Genomic DNA, 14,530 nt, shown 5'->3' with positions numbered 1-14,530 from the left:
AGTACAGCCCATACTCAAGGAGAGGTAAATTCAGTTCCACCTCTTAGAGAGAAGAATTGGCAGACATTTTAAAACTACCACAGGGAGGTTACCTTTCCCCATCGCTTTTTTCTCTCCTTTTCAAGGTCTTGCTAGGTTACATGGGAAGGTCAGCTCCATGAGGCACACTGCTACATTTCCAGGCCTAGAACAGTGGCCTATAGTCGACATTGGGCAGCTATTTATTAGATGAATGTGATTCAGAAATGCTCTTTTACCTTGGAAATGACCTGTCTCTTAAAATCCTATGCCAGCCCTGGATTGATGGAGACAGAATGCCTTCTGTGGGTCCTGGGGTTGGTGTAAGCATTGAAGAAGAGCATTTGTTTGCACCTAACCTACAAATAGGAGGTTGTGCCACATCCTGAGGATGGTTAGACCTGTCCTGGCCCGGGTGCCTGACCATTCTGCAAGGGGCTTTCTCGCCTGTACTTTATCATCTCCCCATGCTGAGCCCATCATGTTCACAGCTCTGAGCTACAAATAGGCTCTAGAGCTAAATGCCAAGGCTACTGCAAAACCCAATATGTACCCCATCCCCTTAGGTCCTTTGTGACCATGTGCTTTATACCTGTATCAGTTATCTTTTGCTGCATAACAAACCACCCCAATACTTAATAACTATTAAAAATAGCTAGTTTTTTTAAGCAGTTTTATTATTTCTTAGGAGTCTTTGGGTCTCCTAGAAAGTTCTGCTGATTTAGGCAAGGCTAATCTCAGCTGAGCTCAATGACGTGTCTGTTGCGGTCAAGTAATGGGATACTTGTGAGCTGCTGGTCACCCTACTATTATTAGCAGTACACTCAGAACACATCAACTGCCTTTGCATTATGCTTGAACTAGTTATTACCAGGAAGGCCACTCTGCCTCCAAAATGGGGAGAAGGTACACGCTTACCCCCTAGGTCAGTACAAAGAATGGAAACCGATGATGTGTAAAAATACCTGCTGATGATCTCATCAGTATAGAAGGAGTAGCACTTTGAGATAATACTTATATTACTCAAGCCAGACATCTTAGAGGAGAGGAGCTTGTTTGGGGATTTTGATGGAAAAGGAAGGCTGAGTCTTGGCAAATGTGATAAGGCTGAGCTGTTGAGTAGGCCAAGCAAGAAAGGGGGGGTGGGGGCAGAGCCAAGCAAAGAGCTGTGGGAAGTTTGCTAGGCCAGAGAGGTGGCGTGCACCAGGAGGTTGGCAGGCAGATTGTCTGGGGCCAGCTGGGGACAGTCATAAAATTTAGACTGTCCCGGCCGGGCGCGGTGGCTCATGCCTGTAATCCCAGCACTTTGGGAGGCTGAGACGGGTGGATCACGAGGTCAGGAGATCGAGATCGTCCTGGCTAACATGGTGAAACCCAGTCTCTACTAAAAATACAAAAAATTAGCCTGGCGTGGTGACAGGCGCCTGTAGTCCCAGCTACTCGGGAGGCTGAGGCAGGAGAATGGCCTGAACCTGGGAGGCAGAGCTTGCAGTGAGCTGAGATCGCGCCACTGCACTCCAGCCTGGGCAACAGAGCGAGACTCCGTCTCAAAAAAAAAAAAAAAAAAAATTTAGATTGTCCCAGCTGGAAGGGGCTTCAGAAGTTATCTAGCCTCATCATCATTTAATAACGGGGGACACTGAGGTCTCAGGGTCATGGACTACTCGTTGCCACCCAAAGGCAAGTAACAGAGCCCAAGTTCAAGCCCTCATCTTTTGACTTAAATCAGATGCTCTTCCATTCCTTATGGCTCTGCATGGGGAGTTTCTCCCAAGTGCACAGGAAACTGGAAGGACCTGGGAAACCACACTAGAGCCTCCAGCCTGCAGCCTTTGCCTCTTTTTCTTCCCCAAAGTCCAGCCTCTTCATTCCTTTCAGAGGCCACTGCCCTGGCCTTGGCTTTGTCCCCACCTGAGAAGAAGCAAGTAAGTGGAGAGTTTCCTGAGGGTACATGGCAGGCCTGCCAGAGACCTCGCTCCTCCAGTGACCTAGACCTAGAGCAGGGTGCCTTTCGAGGGGAATGACTGGATGGCTGGGAGGGAGCCAGGGGTCTGGTGTACAGGGGCAAAGGGGTGGGCAGATCCTGCCTGTCCCTGCTAGGGTTGTGAGGCAGGTATGAGTGGGGGTGGGTAGTTTCTGCCTCTCTTCCCTTCCTAGCTCTTGTCTACTGTACCAAAAAGGGAAATGACAAAAAGTCAGCTCAAAATTCCAGCTGGAATACTTGAAACACTTGATACTTGCCAGGAAATTAGTTATTTAAACTGATTTTTCCATATAAAACTATCCAAGAGGTAGATGATTCAGGGTGGGACAGGATCCAAGGCTTTGTAACCAAGGAGTGGGACTCTTATTCAGGGCTTAGTAAGCCGAAGCAAAAGGACTCTGTTTGTGAAAGGTTCAGTATATAGGATGATAGCCCCATATGCTCTGCGGCAGCTCCTGGGATGGGGCCTCATCTTCAGCCCCAGTCCTGATTTTGTAACTGGGCATGTGCAGATGTCAAATATGGCCCCAAGACCCTGTTCCAGCAGCTTAGGTGATCTGACATGTGGGTCCCAGGCAGGAGGCCACTATGAACTTTGTAGGCTGCAAATGAACCCATGATTTGTCTTTAAGGCCCAGCAGAGATTTAAGGGTATGGCTGTAGGAATGGTTACCACTAGATCACCCTCACCACTGGATGTTCCACTTAATGGGTCAGCCTTAGTATCCCAAGTCCTCCACCTTCCTCTGACTCCTTAGACTGCTGGGTGCCACAGGGTAAGGCCTGGGGCTGGATTGGGCAGGAGCCCTTGAGAAGCTTATCTGAGTCTGTGCTCCCCACCTTGAGCACAGGTCACGGAAAGTGACAGAAACCCTTACCTGCTTCCCCCATGGGGAGATATGGCTTACTCCAGCTTGGAGCACAGGGCTGGCCACCACCAAAGCCTCTGAGGAGTTCAGCTGGGGTAAAGCAGCCATCTGGGCAGTGTCTGCTCCTGATGTTTGCATCTGGGCTGTGTTCTACTGGTGACAGGAGGACACTCTGCTGAGGAGATGCTGAAAGGGCTGCCAGGCAAACACAGCTCTTGGGCATCTCATCTTCCTGCTCCATGTCAACCCAGGCACCACAAGGCTGTGCTTAAAAGTAGTAAAAGAGTGGCCTGACACTGGCCAGCAGCCTGGCAGAAGCAGGGTGACCTCACATGGTTATTCTACAAGCTCACCCAAAGCCCATAAGCCTTTTTGAGTGTTGAGAACTTGGGGCACGCTGAGGACCTCTTCGTCTTCCCAGGGCCTGGCACCCATAAGGTTTCTAATTGCTGTTTGTTGAGCAAAGGAACACCCTGAACTCAAAATTCTCCAGACTTCAGACTCCCTGCACCTTGAATCTGTGCCCTCTGAAAGCCTGAGCATTGAGGAGGGTGGCTGGGAGGGGACAGGCTATGGGATGCATGGCCAGGGTGGAGAAAGAAGTGAAAGAGCTAAGGCAGTCAGGAAGGTACCTGCACCAGCACAGCCTGGGACAGTATGAGGGCACTGGGGAGAAGGACAAAGGAGGGGAGCCCAGCAGGCGAGGGGAACCCAGCAGGCGAGGGGGGGATGGAGGATAGCAATGATTGGCTTCTCCTTGCTTCAAATGGGTGCCAGCACTCAAGGGTGAGCAGCGCCCCAGAGCCCCTGAGAATCCTGGGCCAGGCCATGGGCTGTCAGTGTCTGTCCACTGGGAGGGAGGCCAGGCAGAGTGAGGTGGAGACCCACACACACCAGCAGAATGCACAAGAATGCATGCTCAGATGCCTGTCCAGGTGGGTGTAACTCATATGTGCACATATTCCCAAACACGGACCTCCAGGTGCAGATGCCTGCCAGCTAGACCAGTATATGTGTGCATCATGTATATGGTTGATATCTACATATGTGCATGGACACACACATGTCCCAGACCAGATTTGTACTGATAAGCACAGTAGGGTGGGGTGCAAAGGTCATAGGGTCACAGATCCCAACCCCTCCCTCCACTAGCAAACTCTGTGAGTTTAGGCAAATTACTTAAACTTGACCTTTAGTATTATTATTTTTTAATAGAGGTGAGGTCTTGCTATGTTGCCCAGGTTGGTGTCAAACTCATGAGCTCAAGCATTCCTCCCACTTCAGCCTCCCAAAGTGCTGGGATTACAGGCGTGAACCACTGCGCCTGGACTACTTTACCTTTATAAGCCTTATTTTTCTTACCTTATAAAAACAGTGCTGACTCTAATCTCACAGAGCTGTTCTAAGACTAAATGAGATGGCTCATGTAAAGAATCTGTCACAGAGCTTGGCACATCTGCTATTGTGTCTGAGTGCTAGTGAGACGGCCACATCCAGGGGTATGAGTGGGAGCACCGTTGTCAGAGACCCTGAGGGTCCCACCCCAGAGTCCCCTTTGCTTATCTTTAAATTGGGAATGGCAGTACTCTATACCTCTCTGGCATGCTGTGGATATCAAGAAAGAACTGCCTGTGGGTGTCATGAAAGCTGGAGGGTGCTGTATGAAATGCAGTTGTTATAACCATCACTTGTCACCTCTGGCTCGCAGACCTGCCTCCACCCCTTCCCCTAGCCTGAGCACAACCTTCTTGGCTGGTCAGAGCTCAGAAATGCCAGCAGGTGGCAGCCTTATGGGGTTGGAGGGACAATCTGCTGCAAATCCACTGCACTGTAGCCAGGCAGGGTACAGCCCCTCCCCTGAGCAGAGAGCCTGAGCCTCTGTGCACCAGCAGGAGACTGACCAGGTTTATGGACACGAAGAATCCAGAGCCCTCCCCACCTGAAGGAAGAAGAGAAAGGGCCACTCATGTAGGAAAATACTTGTTGGGTTTTTAACACAAAAAGTTCTGATCTGAGAGCATTATCAATGAGTGGGGGTTGAGGGTGCTTCCATTCCCGAGCAAGAGAGGGAAACGAACTACTTCTGTGTTAAGGGATCATGGAGTCAGAGTCAAGGTCACTGGGCAGGCCCACCACCAGGGCCTATCTGTCTAGACTGAGCTGCTCCATCACAGTCCCTAGAAGTGTTAGCCTTTCTCCTTCCCCTTTTATTAGCTGATTGATTGATTGATTATATTATATACTTACAGAAAAGTATTCCTACTTCTGGATGCCTGCCTTAGCTGTTGTTCAGAGATTCTTTTTTTCTTCTTCTTTTTAAATAAGAGCTGAGAAAATAAAGGGTGACCACAGAGTGAGAGGGTCCTGCCCTAAATCTAAGGCTGGGGTGAATATCACAGCCAAGCTGGCGACTTCCATCTTCCCCGGTGGCCAGTAGCCTGCGAGCAAATCCACACTGAACAGACCCTTTGTCCAGAGGGCCTCTTGATCTTTATTGATCTTTGGAATTCCTCAGGAACTGGGTTGGCAAATGCAGTTGCCAGATGTCACTGATGCTAGAGAACAGCTCTGCCAAAGCCCTCCTGCAGTGAGTGCCCCCAGGAGCTGCCCCACCAGGCTATGCTCCCATCCACACCTTCCTCCTGGCCCCGGCAGCTCCAGCCCAGCAGCCCTAGTTGTTTGTGTCCTGCAGCTGAGGCTGTCAAAGCCAGAAGGGAGAGCCTGGAAGGGGAATGAGGGAGGGAGAGCAGAGGAAGGAGGGGGTGATTTTTTTTTTTTTTTTTTTTTTTTTTTTTTTTTTTGCACACACTCGTATAAGGCTACTGAAGTCATTACTGATGTAATAAACAAACTAAGCAAGTGAGCACTTCTCACCAATGTTCCCATCTATAAACACAGCCTGGCCAGCCTCCCCCCTCCCCTCCCGCTCCCCTCTACCCTCCCACCCTCAGGGATTTGCTCTCCCCTGACGTTTCTTTCTTACCCAGCCCCTTTTCCTCCTGCTACTTTCCTTTTTCCCTTCACTGGTTGCAGGGGGAGGGAGCCTGCCAGCTGTGAGGACCTCTGTGGTGGAGGAGTTGGTGCTGATGGTGGTGGTAGTGACCGCTGTGGGTCCCTGAGGCCTGGCTGGCCAGCAAGAGGGCAGGGTTGGCCAGAGGAGGAAGACGGCGAGGACGTGCGAGGGGTGCTGAAGAGGCGCGTGGAGACGAGGCAGCACACTGAGGAGGCGATCCGTCAGCAGGAGGTGGAGCAGCTGGACTTCCGAGACCTCCTGGGGAAGAAGGTGAGTACCAAGACCCTATCAGAAGACGACCTGAAGGAGATCCCAGCCGAGCAGATGGATTTCCGTGCCAATCTGCAGCGGCAAGTGAAGCCAAAGACTGTGTCCGAGGAAGAGAGGAAGGTGCACAGCCCCCAGCAGGTCGATTTCCGCTCTGTCCTGGCCAAGAAGGGGACTCCCAAGACCCCCGTGCCTGAGAAGGTGCCACTGCCAAAACCTGCCACCCCGGATTTTCGCTCAGTGCTGGGTGGCAAGAAGAAATTACCAGCAGAGAATGGTAGCAGCAATGCTGAGACCCTGAACGCCAAGGCAGTGGAAAGTTCCAAGCCCCTGAGCAATGCACAGCCTTCAGGGCCCTTGAAACCCAAGGGCCCTTGAAACTCAACGCCAAGCCTGCTGAGACCCTGAAGCCAATGGGCAACACCAAGCCTGCTGAGACCCTGAAGCCAATGGGCAACGCCAAGCCTGATGAGACCCTGAAATCTGCTAGCAAAGAAGAACTCAAGAAAGACGTTAAGAATGATGTGAACTGCAACAGAGGCCATGCAGGGACCACAGATAATGAAAAGAGATCAGAGAGCCAGGGGACAGCCCCAGCCTTCAAGGAGAAGCTGCAAGATGTTCGTGTGGCAGAGGGCAAGAAGCTGCTGCTCCAGTGCCAGGTGTCTTCTGACCCCCCAGCCACCATCACCTGGACGCTGAATGGAAAGACCCTCAAGACCACCAAGTTCATCATCCTCTCCCAGGAAGGTAAATGAGTGTGGGGGTTGGGGAAGAAGGGGCCTCTGTACCAGGGCCACTGCTCGCTCATGGAGCCTTGGTCTCGCTGACCCCTGTTAGCAGCCCATAGCCTGGGTAGGAGGGCCGTGCCCCTGTTTCCTGCTCACTCAAGGATAGGTCCCCGCTCAGGGGCCTTGGGTACATGCACCAAGGCTGGGGCTAAGGGCTAGGATCCTGGTTCTTGTGGCACATGCGCACATCTCAGCACCCATCTGGCAGAGCCCTCTCATGGCACCGCCACCTGTGGCTCCCCAGAGGAGACCTGAGCCTGAGTTAATTCCCAGCTCCAGCGTGGAGAGGGCTGTGTTCACAGGCTTGGAGGTGGGGGACACAGAGGCTGGAGCCAGGGAGGAGCTCTGAGTAAAGAGCTGTTCAGAGCCACGTCTTAGGTTTGGGGAAGGGTGTGCAGTGACCAGATGGCACGGAGCTCTGAGTTGGGGTCAACAATAACTTAAGTCTTGATAGCACTGTGGGTTTGAAGGGATCTGTTGGGAAAGCCAAAATCCCAAAACAGCCCCTACAGCACACACTCACGGGCAGACAGAGCTGCTCGCTTCCTAATTTGGATGAGACTTTTGTGGGCTGGTATTTCATATTCTTGGATGGTGGGGAGAGGAGGGGGGCCCCAAGTCCTTCCATCTGTGTGGACTTTTGGGGTCTGGAGTTTTCAGAGGGGCCAGTTTGTACTTGGAGAAGAGACGGGGGTGACACAGGAGTATTTTCTCTGGACCCTCAATTTGGTTTGAAGTGCTTTTGTAAATCCCAAGTCTGGGTGGGAGCTCCGAGGCCGGCGACCTCCATACCCGATTCTGGCAGCCAGTGGAGGGTTAGGTTGCCAGCGCAGAACAGAGTCCTGCCTGAGCCGATGCTGGTGGCTCCAGCCAGGGCAGGGTACAAAGAAGCTCCTGGGAAGTGACATTTCACCCTTGAGGGGCAGAAGGCAGCCACAGAAGAGGCCGGAGTGGACAGGTCCTGTCAAATCTGAGTCAGCTGAGGTGTCAGAGTGCTCTCCCCATGGGCTGCTCCCCTCCCTGTCCCCTGGCAGCACCCTCCCCACTCCCTCCCTCACCTTCTAACGCTCCTGCCTTCCCCTCACAAGCAGAATGGAGCATTTGAAGATCACAGGATCCCTCTCAGCCCCCAGTAAGGGTCCGTCTTCCCTCTACATCTGGGACAGCACACCTGGAGCAGCTGAGTACGTTGAATCTCAGCGCTGAAAGAGTGAAGGGAACACTGGCTGGCAGAGAGAAAAGCTAATGTGTTGACGCAGTAACTTTTCCATGTGGATGTCCTCAGATTGGCAGGGTCCTGCAGAAGTCGTCTCTTCCATCCCCCACCTCTGCTGGCTCAGCCCCCCTCCCCTGAGGCATGCGGGATTATTGGGCTGGGCTGAGACGTTCAGAGGAGCGGACGCCACAGCCTGTGCTGCCGCCCCTGTGGGGCTCTCCCACTTGGAAAGTCCTTGGTAAAACTGATTGGAAACCCTGACTGGGAGCATTTCCCAGGTTGCCCTACAGTGATCTCTCCAGGCAGGATGCAGGGTGGCATCCACCATCCTCAGGACATGTGCAGCCACACAGGCCTGCACAATGGGAGGTCTGTGGCTGCTTCAGCCTCAGGGAAACTGAGGTTAAGTCGGCTGGGAGCAGCTGCTCTAGGGCTTGCATGGGGTTTAAACCCAGAGCCAGCAACAGGCACTTACAAACAATTCACTCAGCTAAGCGATGTAAGGCAGACCCCAGGCCTGGTCTCAGAAACCCTTCTGAGCCATTAGCCACTGTCTTCTCATGCCCTGAGTGCCTGCAGTATGTTTTCCCTGCTGGTCCCTTAGTGGTAAAGAGCCTAGAGATCCTAGCCACTCCAGCCTCCCTTCCCATGGAAACCGTCCCAGAGGGAACAGTTCAGATCCAGAGCAGCAGCAGAAGAAATGATCCAAGGAAGGCTGCACACGGAGGGGAGAGAGAGACCAGGAGAGGTGGGAAGGGATTCCAGAGAGAGCCCCAAATCAAACGTAAGACATCTTCTAAATATTTTTAAATTGTGTTTAAAGAATAGCTGACATCTGTTGAACACTACGTGCTAGGCATTATCTTAGGCCTCTTACACTTTTCACCCATTTAATCCTCCCAACAACGACTGTACTGTCCACCTAACAGAGAAGTTAAGTACCTCGCCAAATGCAAGGTGCTGGGGGTAACAGAGCCGGGATTTGAACTCAGGTGGCTGAGTTCCTGTGCCTAGACCACTGTGTTATATGACCTCTTAGTTAATTCCTATTATTTTGTCAGGATACTGGTGGCAGCTGAGAATTTGTCTATCAACAGAAAACACTAATGACTATTTACTCCTTGATTTTGTTAACAGTTGTCCAAAGGTTGAAACACTGATGGTGCCCCCAGCCTTGCCAGGTTTCTAGTATTTTCCCTGCAGTGGTGGAAGCAGACCTTACAATGGGCCTGTCTTGCTTCAATACAGGAGAGTGCGTTGTCTCAAAAAATTGGCCCCACCTTCTGTCTCTTCACTCACCAAGACTTCAAGAGCCTGGTGTTTTGTTAAGGAAAAAGCTTATCTTAAGGATTTGTCTATCAGTCACCACTTAAGCAGGTCCCCCTGCAGGGAGTAGGGCATTCTGAGAGGTGGAGGGAGTCTTTTCTCAATAGATCTGGAAAGAGAAGACAGGGTCTCACTCTGTCACCCAGGCAGGAGTTCAGTGGTTTGATCTTGGCTCACTTTCAGGCTAAAGGGATCCTCCCACCTCAGCCTCCCGAGTAGCTGGACTACAGGTGTGTGCCACCACATCCAGCTGATTTTTGTATTTTTAGTAGAGACAAAGTCTCACTATGTTGCCAAGCCTGGTTTTGATCTCCTGGGTTCAAGTAATCTGCCTGCTTTGGCCTCCCAGAGAGCTGGGATTACAGACATGAACCACTGTGCCCGGCCCCTTTACCTCTGTTATGTTATGTTGAGGCAGGACAAATTAGCTTGAATAACATTGGAAATATAACCCATGAGCTTGTCACTAAAGCAGCTATTGTCACTAAAGCAGCTATGTCTCAGCCATCAGACAGTTTCCCTGGGAGACCAATTAGACTGAGAACATATAGGTAAGACAGGCAACTGGGAATGGACAGCTTATTTTTTCTTGATATCTTTCAGACTGAATACACTCTTGCATGGAGGTACATAAACACATTACTCATTAAAGTGTTACCAGGATCTATTTTAAATAACACATGCCCGGGAGCAATGTGTGCTGTTCTCATTTCCCTCCATGACAGTCCCGCTACAGTAGACAGGAGAATGTCATAGAAGGTGAGTCTGGATTTCTGCTAAGCCTTTTACAAATGTCCTCCATGAAATTCTTGTATGTAAGATGGTAAAAAATGAATGGGATGAAGGTATATTTGGGTAGAATTGCTGTAGATAAACTGCACGGACCAAAGTGTTTGTTGGGAGAATACAGTGAGCTTTAGGTGGAATGCAGGTCTCTGGTAATGGCCACAGAGCTCCTCCCTTGATTGTCGTGTGTGACTTTTAAAACAATCGTTTCCTTAGATCAGGAGATCAAAGATATGCTTATACTATGGGCAGATGATGCAAAACTGGTATAGTGGGCTTAATATTATAATAGATGACCAAAATCAAGACATAAAATTATCTGGGCAGATTTGAATACTAGGTCAAAATTAACAAGGGCAAATTTCATGTCTGAGATCTACATTTTAAAATAAACATGTATGTATCACTCACCCAGTCTTTTGTATCTACCCTAGAGGCCAAGCACTTGTACATGTGTACAAGGAGACGCTGTTTATGATGATTTTAAAAAAGAGAAATAATCGAAGAATTGCTAAGAAACTATGGAATATCCACACTGTGAAATATACTATGCAGAAGATTTCCAGGACATGTTGCATGCAGAAAACTTGCAAAATGATATTGAGAGGTGACAGCGTGCTGGCAGTCCTTACAGCCCTCGCTCGCTCTCAGCGCCTCCTCTGCCTGGACTACCATTTTGGTGGCACTTGAGGAGCCCTTCAGCCCACCACTGCACTGTGGGAGCCCCTTTCTGGGCTGGCCAAGGCCGGAGCCCACTCCCTTAGCTTGCAGGGAGGTGTGGAGGGAGAGGTGCAAGTGGGAACCGGGGTTGCGTGCGGCGCTTGCCGGCCAGCTGGAGTTCCGGGTGGGTGTGAGCTTGGCGGGCCCCGCACTTGGAGCAGCCTGCCGACCCTGCCGGCCCCAGGCAATGAGGGACTTAGTACCCGGGCCAGTGGCTGCAGAGGGTGTACTGGGTCCCCCAGCAGTGCCAGCCCACCAGCGCTGCACTCGATTTGTCACCAGGCCTTAGCTGCCTTCCCACGGGGCAGGCCTCGGGACTGCAGCCCGCCATGCCTGAGCCTTCCCCCACCTCCGTGGGTTCCTGTGCAGCCCGAGCCTCCCGACGAGCGCCGCCCCCCGCTCCACTGCGCCCAGTCCCATCGACCACCCAAGGGCTGAAGAGTGCGAGCCCATGGCGGGGGACTGGCAGGCAGCTCCACCTGCAGCCCCTGTGCGGGACCCACTAGGTGAAGCCAGCTGGGCTCCTGAGTCTGGTGAGGACGTGGAGAGTCTTTATATCTAGCTCAGGGATTGTAAACACACCAATCGGCACTCTGTATTTAGCTCAAGGTTTGTGAGTGCACCAATCGACACTCTGTATCTAGCTGCTCTGGTGCGGCCTTGGAGAACTTTTATGTCTAGCTCAGGGATTGTAAACACACCCATCAGCACCCTGTGTCTAGCTCAAGGTTTGTGAGTGCACCAATTGACACTCTGTATCTAGCTGCTCTGGTGGGGCCTTGGAGAACCTTTATGTCTAGCTCAGGGATTGTAAACACACCAATCGGCACTGTGTATCTAGCTCAAGGATTGTAAACACACCAATCAGCACCCTGTGTTTAGCTCAAGGTTTGTGAATGCACCAATCGACACTCTGTATCTAGCTGCTCTGGTGGGGCCTTGGAGAACCTGTGTGTGGAAACTCTGTATCTAACTAATCTGATGGGGATGTAGAGAACTTTTGTATCTAGCTCAGGGATTGTAAACGCTCCAATCAGCGCCCTGTCAAAACAGGCCACTGGGCTCTACCAATCAGCAGGATGTGGGTGGGGCCAGATAAGAGAATAAAAGCAGGCTGCCCGAGCTAGCATTGGCAACCCGCTCGGGTCCCCTTCCACACTGTGGAAGCTTTGTTCTTTCGCTCTTTGCAATAAATCTTGCTATTGCTCAGTCTTTGGGTCCACACTGCTTTAATGAGCTGTAACACTCACCTCGAAGATCTGCAGCTTCACTCCTGAAGCCAACGAGACCACGAGCCCACCGGGAGGAAGGAACAACTCCAGACGCGCTGCCTTAAGAGCTGTAACACTCACCGCGAAGGTCTGCAGCTTCACTCCTGAGCCAGCGAGACCACGAACCCACCAGAAGGAAGACACTCCGAACACATGCGAACATCAGAAGGAACAAAGTCCAGACGCGCCACCTTAAGAGCTGTAACACTCACCGCAAAGGTCTGCAGCTTCACTCCTGAGCCAGTGAGACTACGAACCCACCAGAAGGAAGAAACTCCGAACACATCCGAACATCAGAAGGAATAAACTGCAGACGCGCCACCTTAAGAGCTGTAATACTCACCGCGAGGGTCTGCAGCTTCATTCTTGAAGTCAGTGAGACCAAGAACCCACCAATTCCGGACACAATATGTTAACCTCAAACACACATAAAAAATTTACATATTTCTACTGATATCTGTTTATCTATGTAAATGCACAGAAAGATCTGGAAGGACCCCTAATAACTAATACCAGGATCTACCTCCAAAGAGAAACTGAGTTGGTATGGAGTTCAAAAAGGCTTTGGCTTTACGAGTAACCTCTGAAATTCAGTATGTATTTGTGTTAAACTTGTGCAATTAAGCTTTCTTTTTAAAGTACAGCCTTGCTTTCAGCTTTTAAAAAAAGTTTTACAATGTGGGAAAGGATACAAATATTTGGGCTTTCAGTTACCACAAACCTAAGAGGAGTCAGCATTGTGGAAAGGCTACAGAAAGCTAACTCATACTATACAGAAGGTGTTAGAAGTTTGGTGTTCAGACAGCCTGCAAGTACTAGAGTTCACTAAGCTGATCATGTCTGGAACACTGGGTTCGATCCAATTCTGACAGCAGGAACACTGGCAACAGAATGCAACTAGAGGAAAGAAATGCTATGGGGATTCTGAGAAGCATGACATCAGAATAATAAATATGGAACTACAACGGTTTAACCTGAAGACAAAAAGATTATGGGGAAACAAACAGGTTCCTTCAAATATTTAAGGCTTATGTAGATGAATCAGTAAACTTATGAGTTTTTCCAGAGGTAAACATGACAAATAAATACAAGTGATTTTTTCTTTTAAAAAATAAATAGGTCTGGTGCGGTGGCTCACGCCTGCAATACCAGCACTTTGGGAGTCCAAGGCAGGTGGATCCCTGAGGTCGGGAGTTCGACACCAGCCTGACCAACATGGAGAAACCCCATCTATACTAAAAATACAAAATTAACCTGGCGTGGTGGTGCATGCCTGTAATCCCAGCTACTCGGGAGGCTGAGGCAGGAGAATCGTTTGAACAAGGGAGGCAGAGGTTGCAGTGAGCCGAGATCTCACCATTGTACTCCAGCCTGGGAACAAGAGCTAAACTTCATCAATAAATAAATAAATAAATAAATAAATAAAAAGAAAAAACATTCTAACTAACAAGAATGAATGACAAAATAGCCTGACAGGCCAGATCATGAGCTCCCTGTCATTGGAGGTATTCAACTAAAATATCGTATATAAAAAGATGTTGGGTTTTATTAGAAGAAAAACTATGTAATCTTTAATATCTCCAACAAGTCCATGTTCTATGATTCCATATTTTGACTGCAGAATCAATTTTCAATTAATGTATATTCTCATCAATTCCAAATCCCACAGGTGGTATACTCTACCATCAGGTGGCAGTAGATGCCTTGGGCTCTGGGTCCTAAAAGTTAGGTGTGGTTAAAAAGAAGTTAGCACAGTTTAATACTTTTAAAAATAAAATAATAAAATAAGAGAATAGAGTGCAAGCACTAAGCCAAAAAAGTAATCCCTTTTAAAGACACAGGTATCATTCATAATCTTTCTGATTATTCCATCACAATGATTCTTAATCCATTTGCTTTCCTCTTGTACATTTCTTTTGTACAGGGTCTACGGAGACCCCTTATCTTCTGTGGTCTCCTCTCTCTGGTATCAAGTTTTCTGACTTGTATACAGTTCCTCATCCCCACGTCTGTCCTTGATGCAAAAATCCCCTCTGCTTCCTCTGCAGCTGCAGATCATGTTTGCTACTACAGTCTTTCTTCCTGACCCAAGAAGAGCTATCTGTAGGGTCAGAAAAACACCCCATTCTCTTCTTGCTTCTAGCCTTCCTGCTCTGTATCCACACAAGCTGAAGCCACAAAACAAGCAAGCAACAAACAAAAACAGAATAGGCCCCACCCTGACAGCATGAAAGTATATGATTATCTTTTCCCAGATAGAAGAGAATAA

General features: G+C 49.8%; 1 protein-coding gene across 1 annotated transcript in view; it reads left to right on the top strand.

Annotated features, from left to right (window-relative positions):
- The window catches only part of LOC129058280 (myosin light chain kinase, smooth muscle-like), a 53,307-nt gene extending 44,370 nt beyond the window's left edge, over positions 1–8,937 (top strand). Inside the window, 4 exon segments of the mRNA XM_063721669.1 lie at positions 5,387–5,458; positions 5,905–6,530; positions 6,533–6,901; positions 8,034–8,937. Coding sequence (XP_063577739.1) covers positions 5,387–5,458; positions 5,905–6,530; positions 6,533–6,901; positions 8,034–8,047 — 1,081 coding nt within the window. The 3' untranslated portion in view covers positions 8,048–8,937.
- Positions 8,938–14,530: the final 5,593 nt, after the last annotated feature.

This window comes from Pongo abelii, chromosome 2 (assembly GCF_028885655.2).
Source record: "Pongo abelii isolate AG06213 chromosome 2, NHGRI_mPonAbe1-v2.0_pri, whole genome shotgun sequence".
NCBI classification, from domain to species: Eukaryota; Metazoa; Chordata; class Mammalia; order Primates; family Hominidae; genus Pongo; species Pongo abelii.
The sequence above is the reverse complement of the archived record's forward strand: the minus strand, read 5'-3'. Positions and strand labels throughout refer to the sequence as shown.